The sequence below is a fragment of the Mytilus trossulus genome, unplaced genomic scaffold, assembly GCF_036588685.1.
Source record: "Mytilus trossulus isolate FHL-02 unplaced genomic scaffold, PNRI_Mtr1.1.1.hap1 h1tg000373l__unscaffolded, whole genome shotgun sequence".
NCBI classification, from domain to species: Eukaryota; Metazoa; Mollusca; class Bivalvia; order Mytilida; family Mytilidae; genus Mytilus; species Mytilus trossulus.
This window is the reverse complement of record NW_026963340.1, coordinates 2,910,118-2,926,774: the sequence shown is the minus strand read 5'-3', so window position 1 is coordinate 2,926,774 and position 16,657 is coordinate 2,910,118. Positions and strand designations below refer to the sequence as shown.

The 16,657-nt window shown below is 32.3% G+C and overlaps 2 protein-coding genes across 2 annotated transcripts; both read left to right on the top strand.

Annotated features, from left to right (window-relative positions):
• Nucleotides 1-1,957: 1,957 nt before the first annotated feature.
• On the top strand, nucleotides 1,958-4,004 carry LOC134701958 (complement C1q-like protein 2). Its single transcript, XM_063563072.1, has 2 exons — nucleotides 1,958-2,206; nucleotides 3,581-4,004. The coding sequence occupies exons 1-2, from the start codon at nucleotides 2,008-2,010 to the stop codon at nucleotides 3,967-3,969; spliced, it is 588 nt and encodes a 195-aa protein (XP_063419142.1). The 5' UTR covers nucleotides 1,958-2,007; the 3' UTR covers nucleotides 3,970-4,004.
• Nucleotides 4,005-8,126: 4,122 nt separating this feature from the next.
• Nucleotides 8,127-9,743, top strand: LOC134701957 (uncharacterized protein KIAA1958-like). The gene is made up of 3 exons (XM_063563071.1): nucleotides 8,127-8,371; nucleotides 8,613-8,831; nucleotides 9,182-9,743. The coding sequence occupies exons 1-3, from the start codon at nucleotides 8,194-8,196 to the stop codon at nucleotides 9,724-9,726; spliced, it is 942 nt and encodes a 313-aa protein (XP_063419141.1). The 5' UTR covers nucleotides 8,127-8,193; the 3' UTR covers nucleotides 9,727-9,743.
• The last annotated feature ends 6,914 nt before the right edge of the window (nucleotides 9,744-16,657 follow it).

The window sequence follows — 16,657 nt, the reverse complement described above, 5'->3', positions numbered from 1 at the left end:
TGAATGTAACTGATATGGACGTCTCGATTACTACTTACTTTGGAGTTAATTCAATAGTTTATAGGAACACTACAGCTGATGATATTAGTACAGATATATATAAAGAAGTTTATCAGGTCAATGTATATATTTATAAATTTCCTATTGGCTATAAAATATAATCAGAGTTTTTATTTAAAGATATTAGATTTGTAAATTTCCTTTTTCTACATACTATGTAATATATACGTGTTTCTCGTTTCTCGTTTTGTTTATATAGATTAGACCGTTGGTTTTCCCGTTTGAATGGTTTTACACTAGTAATTTTGGGGCCCTTTATAGCTTGTTGTTCGGTGTGAGCCAAGGCTCCGTGTTGAAGGCCGTACTTTAACCTATTATGGTTTAATTTTTAAATTGTTATTTGGATGGAGAGTTGTCTCATTGGCACTCACACCACATCTTCCTATATCTATTTGTACTAAAATCGAGGTTTCTCATGAATACTGTAGCCAAAATCATTACTCTGCTCCCAGGCGACATTACAGAACTGTTCCAAGTGATAATACAGTCGAAAGTTGTTTACCAACGAGCGATCGTACAGTGGAAAAAATTTAGTGACTTCTGTTTTCAAAGATTTATAACTATTTTCTAGTGTAAACATGGTGAAGTTGTATATGATGGAAAACTATATAATGATTCTTATTACACAACTTAAAATTTTGTTTAAAAAACCTTGTAAAGTCAGATTTTCAGCTGAATGAAGACCATAATTTGCATAATTTGGGTCGGAGCTCTTACTTTTATTCCATTTTTTTCCCTGTTTTCTTGCCACTAGAATATTTTCTGACCCCTGGAATGTTTGAATATTATTGACAGATGCAATGCTTTTCTCATATGCATTAAAAGTGAGCCCAGAGATAGTAATTATATAAAACACTTACCTTCTCCGTAGCTGAAAATGCTCTCGAATGTCAAGCCCCGCTTGACAGTCTCCCGAATGACCAAACATTAAAACACCGTACAGTTCCGTTCCCACACTGTGATCGCGTGATTTACTGAAAATTCACTGCCTCTACTATGGCTTCTGGTTCTAGGGGGTTTAAAACGCCCCTCTAAAGAATTGTTTCGAGCTTTGACATTTTTCAATTTTAAATCTAGTTTGCTGATGATATTTTGTTTTTTCATTTGCCAAGAACAGATATTTCACTAGATAGGAGAACTATTTTTCTCACACCGGTTAGGAAATGTGAAAATAGCGCAAACATTAAGATATCCAACGATCATTTATAAATATTTTCTCAAAGCCTATAATTTTTTTGTTATATTGATGATTTGTTTGTATAGGAAATATCATGTTCGGTGTCCGGTTGGGTTTTTTTTTTTGTCGAATTTGTTTTATAAATTATAAAACTTATGTACTTTCTTGTAAAACAAAACTTTATCATATCAGAATCTCCATATTAAACTGTACTGCTAATATATTATTTTCTCCACGTTCTCTATTTTGCTGATAGTTTTTCCTGTTCGTGACCATAACCACTAAAATACTCTTTTTTTGCAAAAAAGCTAGGTATTTCCTGGCATTTGAAATAATGCCTAACATTGTTAGGCATTTTATAAACTGCTTGAGAATTAAGTCATTTTAGAAACTGCTTGAAAATTAATTCATTTTACAAAATGACTAATTAAAAAAAAAATGCCTGTTACGTGTACATAATCATTTTCTTAATGTCATAATTTTAGTAACCTTCGTCCATATTACACCCCGTTGAAAAGATTCAATGAATTTTTAAAAAAAAATCTAATTAAAAAGTTTGTATTATATGAAACAAATACAAATGAAATTTCTTGGAACTTAAAATGTTTTTGAATGTTATAATATCGTAGTTGAAACAACATAGGTATTGATTTTATATTAGTTTTCAATATATATAGAGGACAGTACAGTCGACACAAGATATTATTTCTGTAACCATCACGCAGTTTTATCCTTAACTGATAAAATAAGAAAAAACTGCATAACGAGTTATGTTTCTTTTAGTTTTGTATTGTGTTTTAAGTTTAAGTTCCGTTGTATACAGTGTTAATGTGGAGCGAGGTTCTTCAGAAAATGGTTTTCTATGGATAATGGCCAAACAACTAGACCGACTAGAAAACAAAGTCCAGGAAATGCAGAAACAGTACAGTACGGAAATTAAATCAGTTAAGGAAACATTATTAAAACAAAGTAAGTTTTCAAGAGTTTTTTCTGAACAATCCAAGTAGTTAAAGATTATTAAAAGCGTTATGTTTGGCACTTTTTAGAACTATAGACGAAGCATTCAGATTTTCACTCACTGAAGTTCACTATAATATACGAGAAAATATAAAAAGAAGTAGATGTTGTGTGAGAACTGTCTAAGTTTGGAGTCTTAACGGTATTTTTCATGAATTATTTCGATCGGCAACAACGAATGTGAAGTTTTTCTTATTCGAACTTGGAGCCTGAATGAATGAAAAATTATTCCCTTTATTTCCCATACATGTACGTTACCCTTTTACATTGAATTCTTCATAATTACATTTATCAAATATTGTAATCAAGCTTGTTCTAGACTTTTTGGACGATGTTAAGGGGTTAAACATACTAGGGTAATGAAGACATAAAACAAAATAAGGTGGTAAAGAAAAGAGAAAATTGGATCAACCAAATATTTGTTGTTTTCCTTTTTTCTTGTAATTTTTTATTTGAAATGTCTTATGACTCCTGAATTCCATTCATGTGTATCGTGTAAGGATATTTCAATATGAAATTGAGGCAGTGTGAACATATTGATTGATTTATTTATTAAAAAAATGTAAATCATACAAAACATAATTAAACAATACAACGCAAATATATACGCAATGCAAAAATAACAACATATTCAACATCTTAAGTTGAGTAGTAAAACAAATAGGTAAAGAAGTTCTGTTTAGTAACTTTTAATCCAAGGAAAGAAATATTAACGTACATATATTTGTAGATATGCTAATTGTATATTGATTGATTAATGCTTAGTAATTGATGTTATGAAATTAACTTCATCAATTGTATAGCATATACAATACATGTTACATTTTGATTTTAAACATATTTTATTCATTAAGATATGAAAAGGATTGATCAGTAGGCAGAGCCTATAAAAGCTCTCTCTGTATTTTGTGCTACATTATAAAGATCTCTGTATCAACAGTTGTAGATAGTTATCAAAAGTACCAGGATTATAATTTCGTACGCCAGACGCGCGTTTCGTCTACATAAGACTCATCAGTGACGCTCAGATCAAAATAGTGAAAAGCCAAAACATATACAAAGTTGAAGAGCATTGAGGACCAAAAATTCAAAAAAGTTCTGCCAAATACGACTAAGGTAATCTACTCCTTGTAGATAAATTGATGAACGGTCCGATTGAAAGTCAAAACAAAATCAACACCAACTCTAAATCTCTACAGTCATGAGAAATGTTGGGGTTATTTTCACAACATAAAGTACATTGTCTTTCTCAAATCGATTACTAGTACTTGGCGTTGACATTTCAAATTTCAATGATTAAAACAGTGTATTAATCAAATTTTTCAGGTCCGTCCATAGTGACGTTTCTAGCACGTTTGGTCTCACCAGGCGATATTGCGGCTAAAGCTACTGTAAAGTTCGAAACAATAAAAGAAAATATTGGGAATGGATACAACAGTGGAACAGGGATTTTTACTGCTCCAACCAAGGGTCTCTATCATTTCACAGCTTCAGCAAGACAAAGCAGAAGTGGATATTTGCACTTAGGAATGTTCCGAAACGGAGAAGAAATGGCAGTTTCTGTTGCAATGGATTACCAGTCTCTAACAATTGGTACAACATTTACACTTCAATCTGGTGACCGTGTTTACGTCAAGAACATATGGTCTCGAGCCTCTGGCATCGTTGGCGCTGGACAAACCTATTTCTCTGGTAGTCTTTTACACAAAATGTAAAGAATATAATCATTAAATAAAATATTTGTTTTTTGTTTATCTGGTTGTTTATTTATTTCAAAATCAACATATGCTCATTCGTTTGCATTTGTCTAGAAATTTTATTCCTTTTTAAGTAATGCACAAATAACACTGTTACAATGCAAAAAAAACTAACTTTGAAACTGGATAGAAACTATAAATTACTTAAATAAGTTATCTTCCTTTTTCATGTTTAAACATGTGTAGTTGAAACTATTTTCTATAAGATTCGTACACCATAGATTTCTGATTTCTTTCTTTATATATTTTTTTTATATTCTGACAAATACCGTTATTCAAATACTTATCATGTTGTAACTTTAATATTAAAGTATAAATAAAAGCAATAGTAGTATACCGCTGTTTTACGGTTTACTACTGTTGCTTTTATTTATACTTTGATATTAAATATATAATATTTAATATTAAAGACGACACAAGACGCCTAGATATAAAAGATCGAAAGTGAAAAAAATTACAAAATTGTACAGCACTGAAGATCAAAAGTTGAAAAAGGTTGTGTCAAATACGGCTATGTTTTTATGCTTGGGATAAGAACATCCTTATTATTTAGAACAATTAAAGCTATTGCAAACAGTAAATTTTATCAAATGAATATAAAACAGATATACATAATGAAACCGAAGTATTAACTAATTACAGAAAACTAAACCCGAATACATAATCCTAAGACCAACACAGAATAGACACACTCTACACAGTCATGCCTCGGCGTAATAAATCATAAAAATGACGACACATACGATGACGAAAATGCACAACAAATACGTCACGTTTGAATTTGAAACTTCTGAAACAGCGTAAAAATGACGTCACAGATGAAAAACTATAATTCAAAAGTAAGATGGAATTAGGATAGATTTAAGATTATATTAGACCTAAATACTGATTTTACATTAAAACAGTATAGCAATTAACTATAATATTTATATCTCCAGTTTGTTATGAATCCAACTTCAACCGTAAATTATCGTACAGATTACGTTGAACAAAATTATATTTAATAAATGAAGCGGTGATTATTTTTTTTTCCATAACACATAAATATAATAGAAAGACGTCAACACATTTGACAACATCCGATGAGAATTACAAATATAACATTAAACATATAAACTAAATACATGAATTTGGGATAGACAAGTACCGTAACACGTCTTATAGTAATACGAATTCGCATTCAGCAAAACAGTCACAATCGGGAATAAGTCACGTTTGGTAACTGAAAAATTAGACGACATAATGACAAACCACAATCTACCGTGTGATAAAAATGTCCTTAGCTAGTTTGGTTAAAGACACATCGTATGGATCCACCAATTCGTGATGGTGTCCATAAAATTTACAGAGTGTCAATTTTAATCTGTCCTCCTCATAATTTTGTTGGAGCAGTTTCTGCGTAAGGACACACTCCTGTATATTAAGTCCGTATAGTGTGCACAAGCACGGGAATAACGTATCAATTGTGATATGTTAACACCATACGAAGGGGTAGAGTGTATGTTACTGCTGAGCAATGGGAAATTGATAATTGGGAAGTTAAAATCGTCCCGTTTATCATAGATTTTCGTGTGAAGTCGTCCGTCTACGTCAATATTGAGGAAAAGATCAAGGTATGAAGCAGTCCTTCTAGTATCAGTAGTATCCTTAATTTCAAGTTCACTGGAATATATGAGATGAAAGTATTGGCTGAAGTATTTCAATGATAGAACATCATCAATATATTGTAAAGTAAAATTAAAGAATTTCGCAAGGTGCTTTTTCTTTTTGTCTTTTAGAAGGTTCTGAATGAATTCTGCTCCATACGAGTACAAAAACAAATCAGCCAGCAGGGTGCACAATCAGTACCTATTGGAATACCGACTGTCTGTTGAAATATAAATCCTCCAAACTCAACAAATATGTTGTCGATCAAAAAGTCCAGCATTTTGATAATATCATGTTCAGCATATTTTCTGGAAAATTCAATGTGATTCTTCACAAAATATGAATTATTGTAACCCAAAACAAGAAATGTGTATCTACGATTCCCACATTGATAGGAAATGATCAAATTAATGATCACTGCGCATTTTTTGTCTTAAAATCAAAGGTAGTGATAAACATTGGAAGATATAGATATCGATAAAGTATCAGTAGTATACCGCTGTTCGACATTCATCAATCGATTGAGAAAAAAAAACAAATCCGAGTTACAAACTCAAACTGAAGAACACAAATATAAGATGAGATCTGGTATAGTTTTGTTCTGATTGCATTTCATGCCATCAATTTCTTAATTGAACGGAGAGAAAAAGCTAGAATAGTGTGTATCTATTTTTGTTTTATGACAAAAAAGCAACTACACGGACATTTGATATTAAAAAGACAGTGGTTTTAATGATGCGCATCGTCTCAAAGTCAGAGTAAGAAATATTTTGCCATACCCAACATTTGATTGCAATTCCACTGACTTAATCGTGAAGTACATTCTTTTTGACAAACACCGTAGATAAATCGTCTGATGACGAACTGGGTTCGGGTTCAAATATAGATCAGGCAAGTTGAGGAACGTGTTCTATCCAGTTTTTCTTCCAACTATTAAAGATAAAAGCAATACGACGAATAGTATCAACAAAATGACAAATGTTCCCCAATAACTGTTACAATACATCTTGAAAACATAACATGGTTGCGTTCAATATCGTAGCGGCTACGTAGCGCTACGTAGATTTTTGCCTAGCTGGTATCAATGTCTTTGTAGAAGCTATAGGTTAGCTACACGTTCAAAAATTTCGTGCAAAGACTTCTTACAGAAGTAAATGCCCTGTACAGTCAATTAAAATGTGTTACCTTATACGGTACAGTGCCAAATGCTCATTTCGACAATTAATTAATTAAAAGTATATGTTCAGTGATGATCGAGACTAGTGAAAATATATGAAAATCAAAACAAAAATAAAAGGAACTTTAAGAATGAATCAAAGCTATGCATGAAGGACATAGCAAAAGTTATTACAGTAGACACCATTTGAGATTTTTGTAGTTTTTTGTTTTTGCTTGACAGGTGGTTTAAAAAACGTAAGAATGCATACCTCGTTACTAATTGTTATACTCTAAAAACAAACACATAAGAAGCATACCAAGCTATTGTGAAGACCATGGAGGCAAATACACAACTAATGTAATCCTTGGTTGTTAACACTTTTTGCATTTATATATTGATACTTTTGACTGATGTTCCATTGTCTTCTATGAGATCACGTCAGGTTGACCACGTTTTTACCGGTGACACAATCAGTCAATAACATTTTTCTGCGAAATGTGATATCCAAAGGCCCAATAAAGGCAACAGTAGTATATCGTTGTTCAAAAGTCAGAAATCGATAGAGAGAAAACAAATCCAGGTTTAGAAACTAAAACGGAGGGAAACACATCAACTATACGAGGACAACAACAAAACAACATAACACTGAAGTGCAACAAAAGATAAACGACAATGCAACATACATTCATTAAAACGAACTATTAGATAACAAATGCCATTATTCTGACTTGGTTCATGACATTTTAAGAAGAAATAGTTGGTTGAACCTGGTTTTATGACTAAACAACCCTCCGCGATTCATGACAATGTTAAAAATAAGGCTGAAATGACAACATTACATGATGGGATTACAGTACAAATGGATACACAAATTTAAAATAATGATCGATTCAGTGGATGATAATACCAGTTATCACATATTTAGTACTGATATGTACGTTTTTGCATTGCCAATAATAGCCGGAAATCAAGGTTGGTTATCAGCCCCCGGGGCTGATATCGATATCAGCCCTCAAAAACCCATATCGTGCCCCCGAGTTTGACTTCCAGTAACCTGTCAATCAAATACTATTTGTAAACAAGATGGCAACAGAAGCAGACGACGAAAGGTGTATCACTGTAACGAATGATGATACCAGTAATTTCATTGAAGAATTTAAAAATGATAACACAAAGAGAAAAACTAAAAGTGACATAAAATTATTAACTGGATGGTTAAAGGAGAACAACGAATTACGGACAATAGAGGATATATCTGTACCTGAACTTAATCAGTACTTATAGCCAGATTTTATTTGTCTGTCCGGTCTCGGAAAAATGAGGAGTATGAGCCAGACAGCCTGAAGTCAATACAGTCATCGATTAATAGGCACTTGATGGAAAAGAGTGGAATAAATATTCTTAAAGATAAGGAATTTCACCACAGTAGAGAGGTGTTATCCGCGAAAAGAAAGCACTTGAAGTCACAGGGACTGGGAAACAAAAAGATGAAAGCTGATCCATTCTCATCCTCTGAAATAGATATGCTATTTGAACAGAATCTCCTAGGAACAGGTAGGTTTATGCAATATTATCATGTGACTTTGCATTTACATTAAATGATAATGATATCAGCTTCAAAAATATATCTTTAAGTTTTGAACGCGTATATTTTTTTTGGAAAATATGCTTCAGTCTTCTATATACATGTAAAATGACATTATTGATAATGAATGTAAACAACTTCTAGCTATACATAGTGTACGTAACGTTTTAATATTATCCTATAATCTGAACTGTCAATTCTTACTTTTAGGCAACCCTGAGGCACTACTTAATACCATATGGTTAAATAATACTTTGCACTTTGGTATGAGGGGAAGGAAAGAGCATACTGACATGTTATTTGGAGACATAAAAATGATGACAACAGCAAGTGGAGAGCAATATTTGGAATACAATGAAAGTCTGACTAAAACCAGGACAGGACAAAGTGACAGTAGAGCATTTGCACCTAAAATGTTTGCAACACCAGGTAACTTTCTTTCGATTTATTAAAAATTAATATAAAATTGACAGTAAATGATAAATACAGAAACCACCACACAAGTATGCCTACAAAATTAATTCATACATATATCATGTATATAACTTACATGTACTTTTAAAAAGAATATAAAACAAACACCCCAAAAAAACACAATATATCCAGAAATATCTAGCTATGCACATCAAAGAACTAAAAATGGAAACATGAACAAATGAAAAGAATAGATATATATATCACTAAAGCTTATTCACCTTAAAATATTTTTTTTTAAATGTAGATATTGTTTCAATTTAATATGATGCATGTCCTTGATTATTTTCATTTTCTTAAAATAGATAATCCACGCTGTCCAGTGAATGCATTCAAGCAATATATTCGTCGTCGCCCTGAATATGCTCTGACTCCAGACAGTCGCTTTTATCTAAGTATTAAAAGGATAATACAACCTGATGCCAGTGAAAATGCTAAACAAACATGGTTTACCATGCAGCCATTGGGTAAAAATACTCTAGGAGATTTAGCTAAAAAAATGTCTATGAAAGGTGGTCTTACAGGAAGAAAGGTTAACCATAGTGTTCGCAAAACTACAGTGTCCTCACTTCTTCACTCCAATGTGGAGGCTACTACCGTCATGCAGTTGACAGGCCATAAGAATGTTGCTTCCGTCAATGAGTATAGTTCAGCATCATTACAGCAACAGCAAACTATGTCAAATATCTTATCCGATATTGGTTCAGGAAGCCGGGGATTAATACCACAAGAACCAACTCCAAACACTAGCATTGAAGCCAAATCTGCAGATTTTCCGGAGGATGATATTTTTCACAGTGTTGAATTAAATGAAGTTTGCAAAACAATTGAAAATTTTGAATCTGTATAAAAAAATGTAAAAATAAACAGTGGAAAATGTTCTACATTTTCCAATTTTCCACAAGCTTCTTTTGGCAATGTTACCATAAACATTTAAAACTCTGAAAAATAAGATTATTGTTATATATTTGTTGAATTATTCTCATGACTACTTTTTCACTGTGATACAAATTGTTAATGCACTGTGATACATTTTTTTTTAATATTTCTTTATTCAAATGTTATTATTGTTGATAATAGAAAAAATAATTTGATATATTCCTTCATTTTTCTCCAGCATGAAAATATGTGATAAATATATTATGACATGTCATTTTCCATATTGGCCCTGGTATCAGCCCTCTGGCTTGATATTGGAGTCTAGGGCTGATACCATGGCCAATATGGAAAATGCCATGTAATAATCTATAAGTAATGGGCTAAACGAGAAAAAAGGTCGTAGATACGTTTTCCGATTCGGTCAAGGCTGTGAGGTCGTTGATACAACCAGGAACATATATATTGATTTACTGTTCCTAGATACATTTCAGTATTCAAAAACAGAATAGGTCTATGCAGGCACATATGTAGTGATATATAAGAATAGATACTAAATCGATCTTTAAAGACTCATACATTGCTCAATGTATGTCCAACCGCAAAGATAAATGTTTTTATCCCTGAAGATAAAGACCAAAAACAACATTGTTTGAATATATAAAACACAGGCAAATTAGACATTGACATATCACTTAGACACTCATAAGATACCCCCAACAATGAAATTCTTGATAAGTTTAATGTAAGGCATTTCAATTTAAGACACAGAACTAGATCTCCTTTTACTATATTTGGATAGATAAAGTACACAAGCGTCCTTATTACAAACAATGTTAAATTGCCAGGTCCTCCAAGTGCTCAACGAAACATGTCTAAATTATAACATCAATTTAACCACGAACCTAAGCCGGTCTTTACAGCTATTATAACACCAACAACCTAAGCAAGGCATGAATTGGATGTAGGTACTAAATAAAACTCCAGTCTTTCTCATTCTTATTCGTTTTCAGACAGTTGATACTCTTCTGATATAGACTCAGACGATACCAGGCCGTCAATTGTCATTTCATATAAGCAGTCGATACTAATTTTATACACTGAATCGATACAGAATATATAGCATATGTACCTGACGTTATCGGGATATAGGTATTTAGTCGAAAATTTATATATGTTTTGTTTAAAATCGGTATTGATTAAAATAAACAAACAAATATCAAAATGTTCCGGACTTAATTAAATCTGTATTTGAGTATAAGATGAAATACTTATAATACTTATGAGATGATCTGTGGTATAAGTAATATAAGTGGCAAAATGTACAACATTATATTTAATATGATTCAAAATATCAAATCATTTTCATTATATAATGGTAAAAAATCAGATTTTTTCCATCCGAAAATGGTGTTCGACGGGGTGAAATTCTGTCACCCTTTTTATTTTCACTTTTTTTTAAATGACTTAGAAGATTTTCTATGCCAATTAAATGTGATTGGTCTACAAAAGGTAAGCAAACACATAGATGGAAAGTTAGATATTTATTTAAATTTATTTGCTATACTTTATGCTGATGACACGATCAAACTTGCCGAAACGGCGACTGATCTCTAGGCCTCCTTTAATACGTATTGGGACGCAATGTGAACGTAAAAAAAACAAAGATAGTAGTTTTTACAAAGGGAAAATTACAAAAGAATTTAATGTTTAAATGCATTTCAAGAACTAGGTTTTAAAACGGACAAACTTCATTTGGCAGAAAAGGCTACTAACGCAATGCATGATGTCTTAGGAAAAGGAAGAAAACATGATCTTTCTATTAGCTATCAAATTGATCTGTTTGACAAACTTGTTAAACCAATTCTTTTATATGGTTGTGAAATATGGGGATATGAAAATATTGACATCCTGAGAAAAGTTCATTTAAAATTTTGTAAACTCGTTCCCCATTAAAAACCAACTACACCTAACTAGTTATATATAAGGAAGTCGTTTGATACTCTCTTAATATTGATATAAAAATCAGAATGATATCATATTGGATAAGAATATTAAAAGGCAAACAAGAAAAACTATGCTTCATTGTGTTTAAATTACTGCTGAAATTAGAAAATGATTCCACTTTAAGATCTTCATGGTTAAACTATATTTCAAACATTTTTAATGAATGTGGTCTCTTCTACATATAGAGTTAATAAATTTTTTACAATTATGACTGGCTAAAGCATACGATTAGCACTAGTCTCCAAGACCAATTTACTCAAACTTGGAGTTCAAATATTAATAACAGTCTTAAAACGATTAACTATTGCATTTATTTAGAAAGTTTTGCTTTCGAGAACTATATCAAAAAGCTAGACGATAAAGACATGTTCACTCTTTGTAGATTTAGAACCGTAAATCACAAGCTCCCAATAGAATCTTATATATGGGGGAAAACATACCCAGAGAAAATCGAACCTGTAACTTGTGTAATAGTAATGAAATTGGAGATGAATTTCACTATATTTTAGAATGTACATATTTTTCCGAAGAAAGGAAAGAATGCATAGATGAAACATTCTGTACCAACATGTATACTCTAAAGTTTGAAGCAGTTATGCATTTTTGCAAACTCATAAATCATAAATTAGTTCAATCGAAAATACCTCCTTATTTCAAAGACCAGTCTGTACCAATAATTTCTTATACCTATATCAAACCTATTGCAACTAAAATTTTCAATTACAAACGCGTTTTGCAGGATCTCGATATTGACGACTTCAAGTCTAAACCTCCTGATTGCACTTGTGCTAGTTTCCAATTCACATATAATCCTGCTGGCCACGTTATTACCGGTGACCTTAACATTGTTAATAACACTTCTTTACGAAACGTGTTAGCGAAAGGTCCAAAATATCGTGAGCCTAAATCCATCAATTGGAAATACAACTTTAAAATTTTGATGGATTCAGTCGAGGATTATGCCAAGCAATGGGCTAAGCGCGAGAAGGAAGACGTAGACACTCTATCCGAATGGATTAAGGCAGTGAGGTCGTTAATACAAATCAGAATTAAGAAACTGAATGGGTCCATCAATGCCCATGCTACGTCAATCTTCAAAGATCCAAATGTTGCTAAACACCTATCTGACCTCCATGATAAATATGTTGTTGTCCCCGCAGACAAAGCCCCAAATAACATCGTTTTTGTTTGTAAAAGTCATTACATTAATTGCTTGATAAACGAATTAGGTATAGACAATTCACTTGGAAACCCAACATATACCCTCACGACACTTACCAAAGAGGAAATCCTGGATAATCATAGGTCTGTTCTTTGTTCCTTTGGTATTTCAACCAAAGATGAAGAACCGGATATTCCATCACTGTATTGGATACCTAAACTACATAAGTGTCCTTACAAACAACGGTATATTGCTAGGTCTTCCAAGTGCTCCACGAAACCCCTTTCTAAATTATTAACATCCATTTTATCAGCAATCAAAAACGGGCTTCAAAGTTATGGTGAAACTGCCTATTCTAGAGGTGGCGTGAATCAGATGTGGATACTTAAAAATTCGAAAGAGCTTTTATAGTACATACAATCTAACTCTCTTTCATCTTGTAACAGTATTAAAACATTTGACTTTTCTACTCACAAGTGTTCCTCATTCCAAACTAAAAGACAAATTAAAAGAGTTGGTATTACTTTGCTATTAAAAAGAATGCCCAACGTAGATACAAGTATCTTGTCTTAGGGAGGGATACATCCTACTTTGTAAAGAATCATTCTGATTCAAACAAAAAATTCTCTGAAACCGATATTATCAAGATGCTTGATTTCTTGATTGACAACATATTTGTTACGTTCGGAGGACTTGTTTTTCAACAGACTGTCGGCATCCCAATGGGAACAAACCGTACCCCTCTACTTGCTGACTTGTTTCTTTATTATTATGAGGCTGACTTCATGCAGGAACTTCTTAGGAAGAAAGATAAGAAGTTATCAATATCCTTTAACTCTACTTTCCGCTATATAGATGACGTTCTTTCACTAAACAATTCAAAATTTGGTGACTATGTGGATCGCATCTATCCCATCGAATTGGAGATAAAGGATACTACAGATACAGTTAAGTCGGCTTCATATCTTGACTTACATCTAGAAATTGACAATGAGGGTCGGTTGAAGACAAAACTTTACGACAAAAGAGATGATTTCAGCTTTCCAATTGTGAACTTTCCATTTCTAAGTAGCAACATTCCGGCAGCACCTGCATATGGGGTATATATCTCCCAATTGATACGATATTCCCGTGCTTGCATTTCCTATCATGATTTTCTTGATAGAGGGTTACTGCTTACAAGGAAGCTATTAAACCAAGAGTTCCAAATGGTGAAGTTGAAATTATCCCTTCGTAAATTTTACGGACGCCACCACGAATTGGTTGACCGTTATGGAATAACCGTTTCACAAATGATATCGGATATGTTCCTTACGTCATAACTACAATCCCCTTCCCTTTCATGAATGTGACCTACCGAATTAGACTATTTACCGGATTAGTAATCATATAAGCAACACGACGGGTGCCAATGGGGAGCATGATCTGCTTACCCTTCCGGAGCACCTGAGATCACCCCTAGTTGTTGATGGGGTTCGTGTTGTTTATTCTTTTTCTATGTTGTGTCATGTGTTCTATTGTTTTTCTGTTTCTCTTTTTCATTTTAAGCCATGGCGTTGTCAGTTTGTTTTAGATTTATGAGTTTGACTGTCCCTTTGGTATCTTTCGTCCCTCTTTTATAGTGGACGAAACGCACTTCTGGCGTATTAGATTTTAAACCTGGTCCTTTTTGTTAGCTATTATTCGTGTGTTTCTTTGCCCAATATGTTCTCGTATTTGTTTGTATTGTAGTCCTGTAATGGTATGTTGTCATTTAAGTGTTGTATTTGACATTGCCATTAACTAAACTCATCATACAAATAGATACCAATACTAAATTTGGTATATACGCCAGACGCGCGTTTCGTCTTCAAAAGACTCATCAGTGATGCTCGAATAAAAATATGGTTAAAAGGCCAAATAAGGCGAAAGGTTAAGTATGCCACAAAACAAGGTTCAACCCACCATTTTTTCCTTTAAAAAATGTCCTGTACCAGGTCAGGAATATGGCCATTATTATATTGTAGTTCGTTTCTGTGTGTATCACATTTTAACGTCGTGTTTCTGTTGTGTCGTTTGTTTCCCTTTATCTTTGAGTGTGAATTCACATTAATATAAGACCTTTCACGGTACATTTCTATCCAAAATATATTTAGTTTTGATGATATACTTATTTGTTATTCTCATCGGATTTTGTCTCATGCACAGTTCGTTTCTGTGTGTGTTACATTTTAATGTTATGTCGCTGTTCTCCTTTGATATTTAATGCGTTTCCCTCAGTTTTAGTTTGTAACCCGGATTTTTTTTCTATCATTAATGAGTTTCAAACAGCGGTATACTACTTTTGCCTTTATTTACAATTGTTTATAAAAGCAGACATTTTCTTCTTAAATTATTTTTTTCTCCATCACATTTACTTTTTTCAGAGATAAGAACATTTTTCATTATGATTAGCATTTTGATTACCATTTATCAAAACGTTGATGATGACTATAGCTAGGTAACCATTTGGGAATTTAAGTCTCCTTTAGTTATTGATTATTCATGCACACAACTTCAGTTTTGAGATTTGAACAATATAAAAGGCAAACAAAAAGTGTTTATTCCTATACCATTTAATGATATTTGTAAATTTCCTGAATAATAATTATGACAACAGATTGTACAAGTCTATAAATCAAATGTATTGTAAAAGAATTCATGATATTAATTTTTTTTGTTAAATAACAGGCTGGTTAAAATACTTGCTTCATGATGCCTATAAACATATCATTTGCATAATTACAAATTATAATTGATAATAATTCATTTAATAATGCTAACGATCAATTGAATACCGAATACATATTAATGTACAATAACTTTTTTTTACTGAAAAAAAATATTATTTAAATAAACTCTTCAAAGATGCCAGGACTGAATTTTATATATTTACGCCGACGCGCGTTTTGTCTACCAAAGACTCATCAGTGACGCTCGAATCCAAAAAAGTTCAAAATGCCAAGTAAAGTATGACATTGAAGAGCATTGAGATTAAAGAATTAAAGGATTCTCGGTTTTGTTTTCAAATGCTAGTTGGTAAATTATGTTTGATTTATTTTTCACTTCTACTCAAGATTCTTAACAGGAAGTAATTAAAAAAAAAAGAAGCAAAACAAAAAGTTTGTAAAATTAAAGATAGAAAATCAACAAATGATATGAATTAATAAAGACTTAAATAACATTCTATTTTAAATTTTCAAGAAAAGGTGAAATGTCAATTTGGGAATATACATGAATAACCTGAGTGTTGCAATGTAAATGGCCACCCTTCGATTATGGCCATACAAGAGCATGGACATAACTAAGAGGACGTTACATTTTGAACTGTGGCTTTTGATTTTGTATTTTTTGTATAAGCCATTCCAACCAATGATAAGAAGGGTTTCTGAATGTTTCATTTCATTTTGGCAAGGGTTTCCAAAATTAAGACATGTTTAAAGTGTGACACAAGAAAATTATAAAGTGTATGTATATTCCTACAATTCTATTTCACTTTTAAGATTGTTAAGGTCGACCATAACCCGCTTTGTACAGTGGCACTATTAGGACTGTACACCCACATGCTATCGTTAGCACGTAACTGTAGTGCTAGAAGAACAGTACCGGTAAAATACATTGGTGGATTATTACTATTATAACCAACTAATGTATTTGATATCTCGTTACCATTCAGGTACATGTTGAAGCTACCACCATTTTCATTTATACGAATTGA

Excerpts from the sequence above, each read along its gene's own strand:
- LOC134701957 (XM_063563071.1), top strand. The coding sequence starts at position 8,194 with ATGGAAAAGAGTGGAATAAATATTCTTAAAGATAAGGAATTTCACCAC. Across the intron at positions 8,372-8,612 it reads ACAGAATCTCCTAGGAACAG|GCAACCCTGAGGCACTACTT; the intron begins GTAGGTTTATGC and ends TCTTACTTTTAG. Across the intron at positions 8,832-9,181 it reads TAAAATGTTTGCAACACCAG|ATAATCCACGCTGTCCAGTG; the intron begins GTAACTTTCTTT and ends TTCTTAAAATAG.
- LOC134701958 (XM_063563072.1), top strand. The coding sequence starts at position 2,008 with ATGTTTCTTTTAGTTTTGTATTGTGTTTTAAGTTTAAGTTCCGTTGTA. Across the intron at positions 2,207-3,580 it reads GGAAACATTATTAAAACAAA|GTCCGTCCATAGTGACGTTT; the intron begins GTAAGTTTTCAA and ends CAAATTTTTCAG.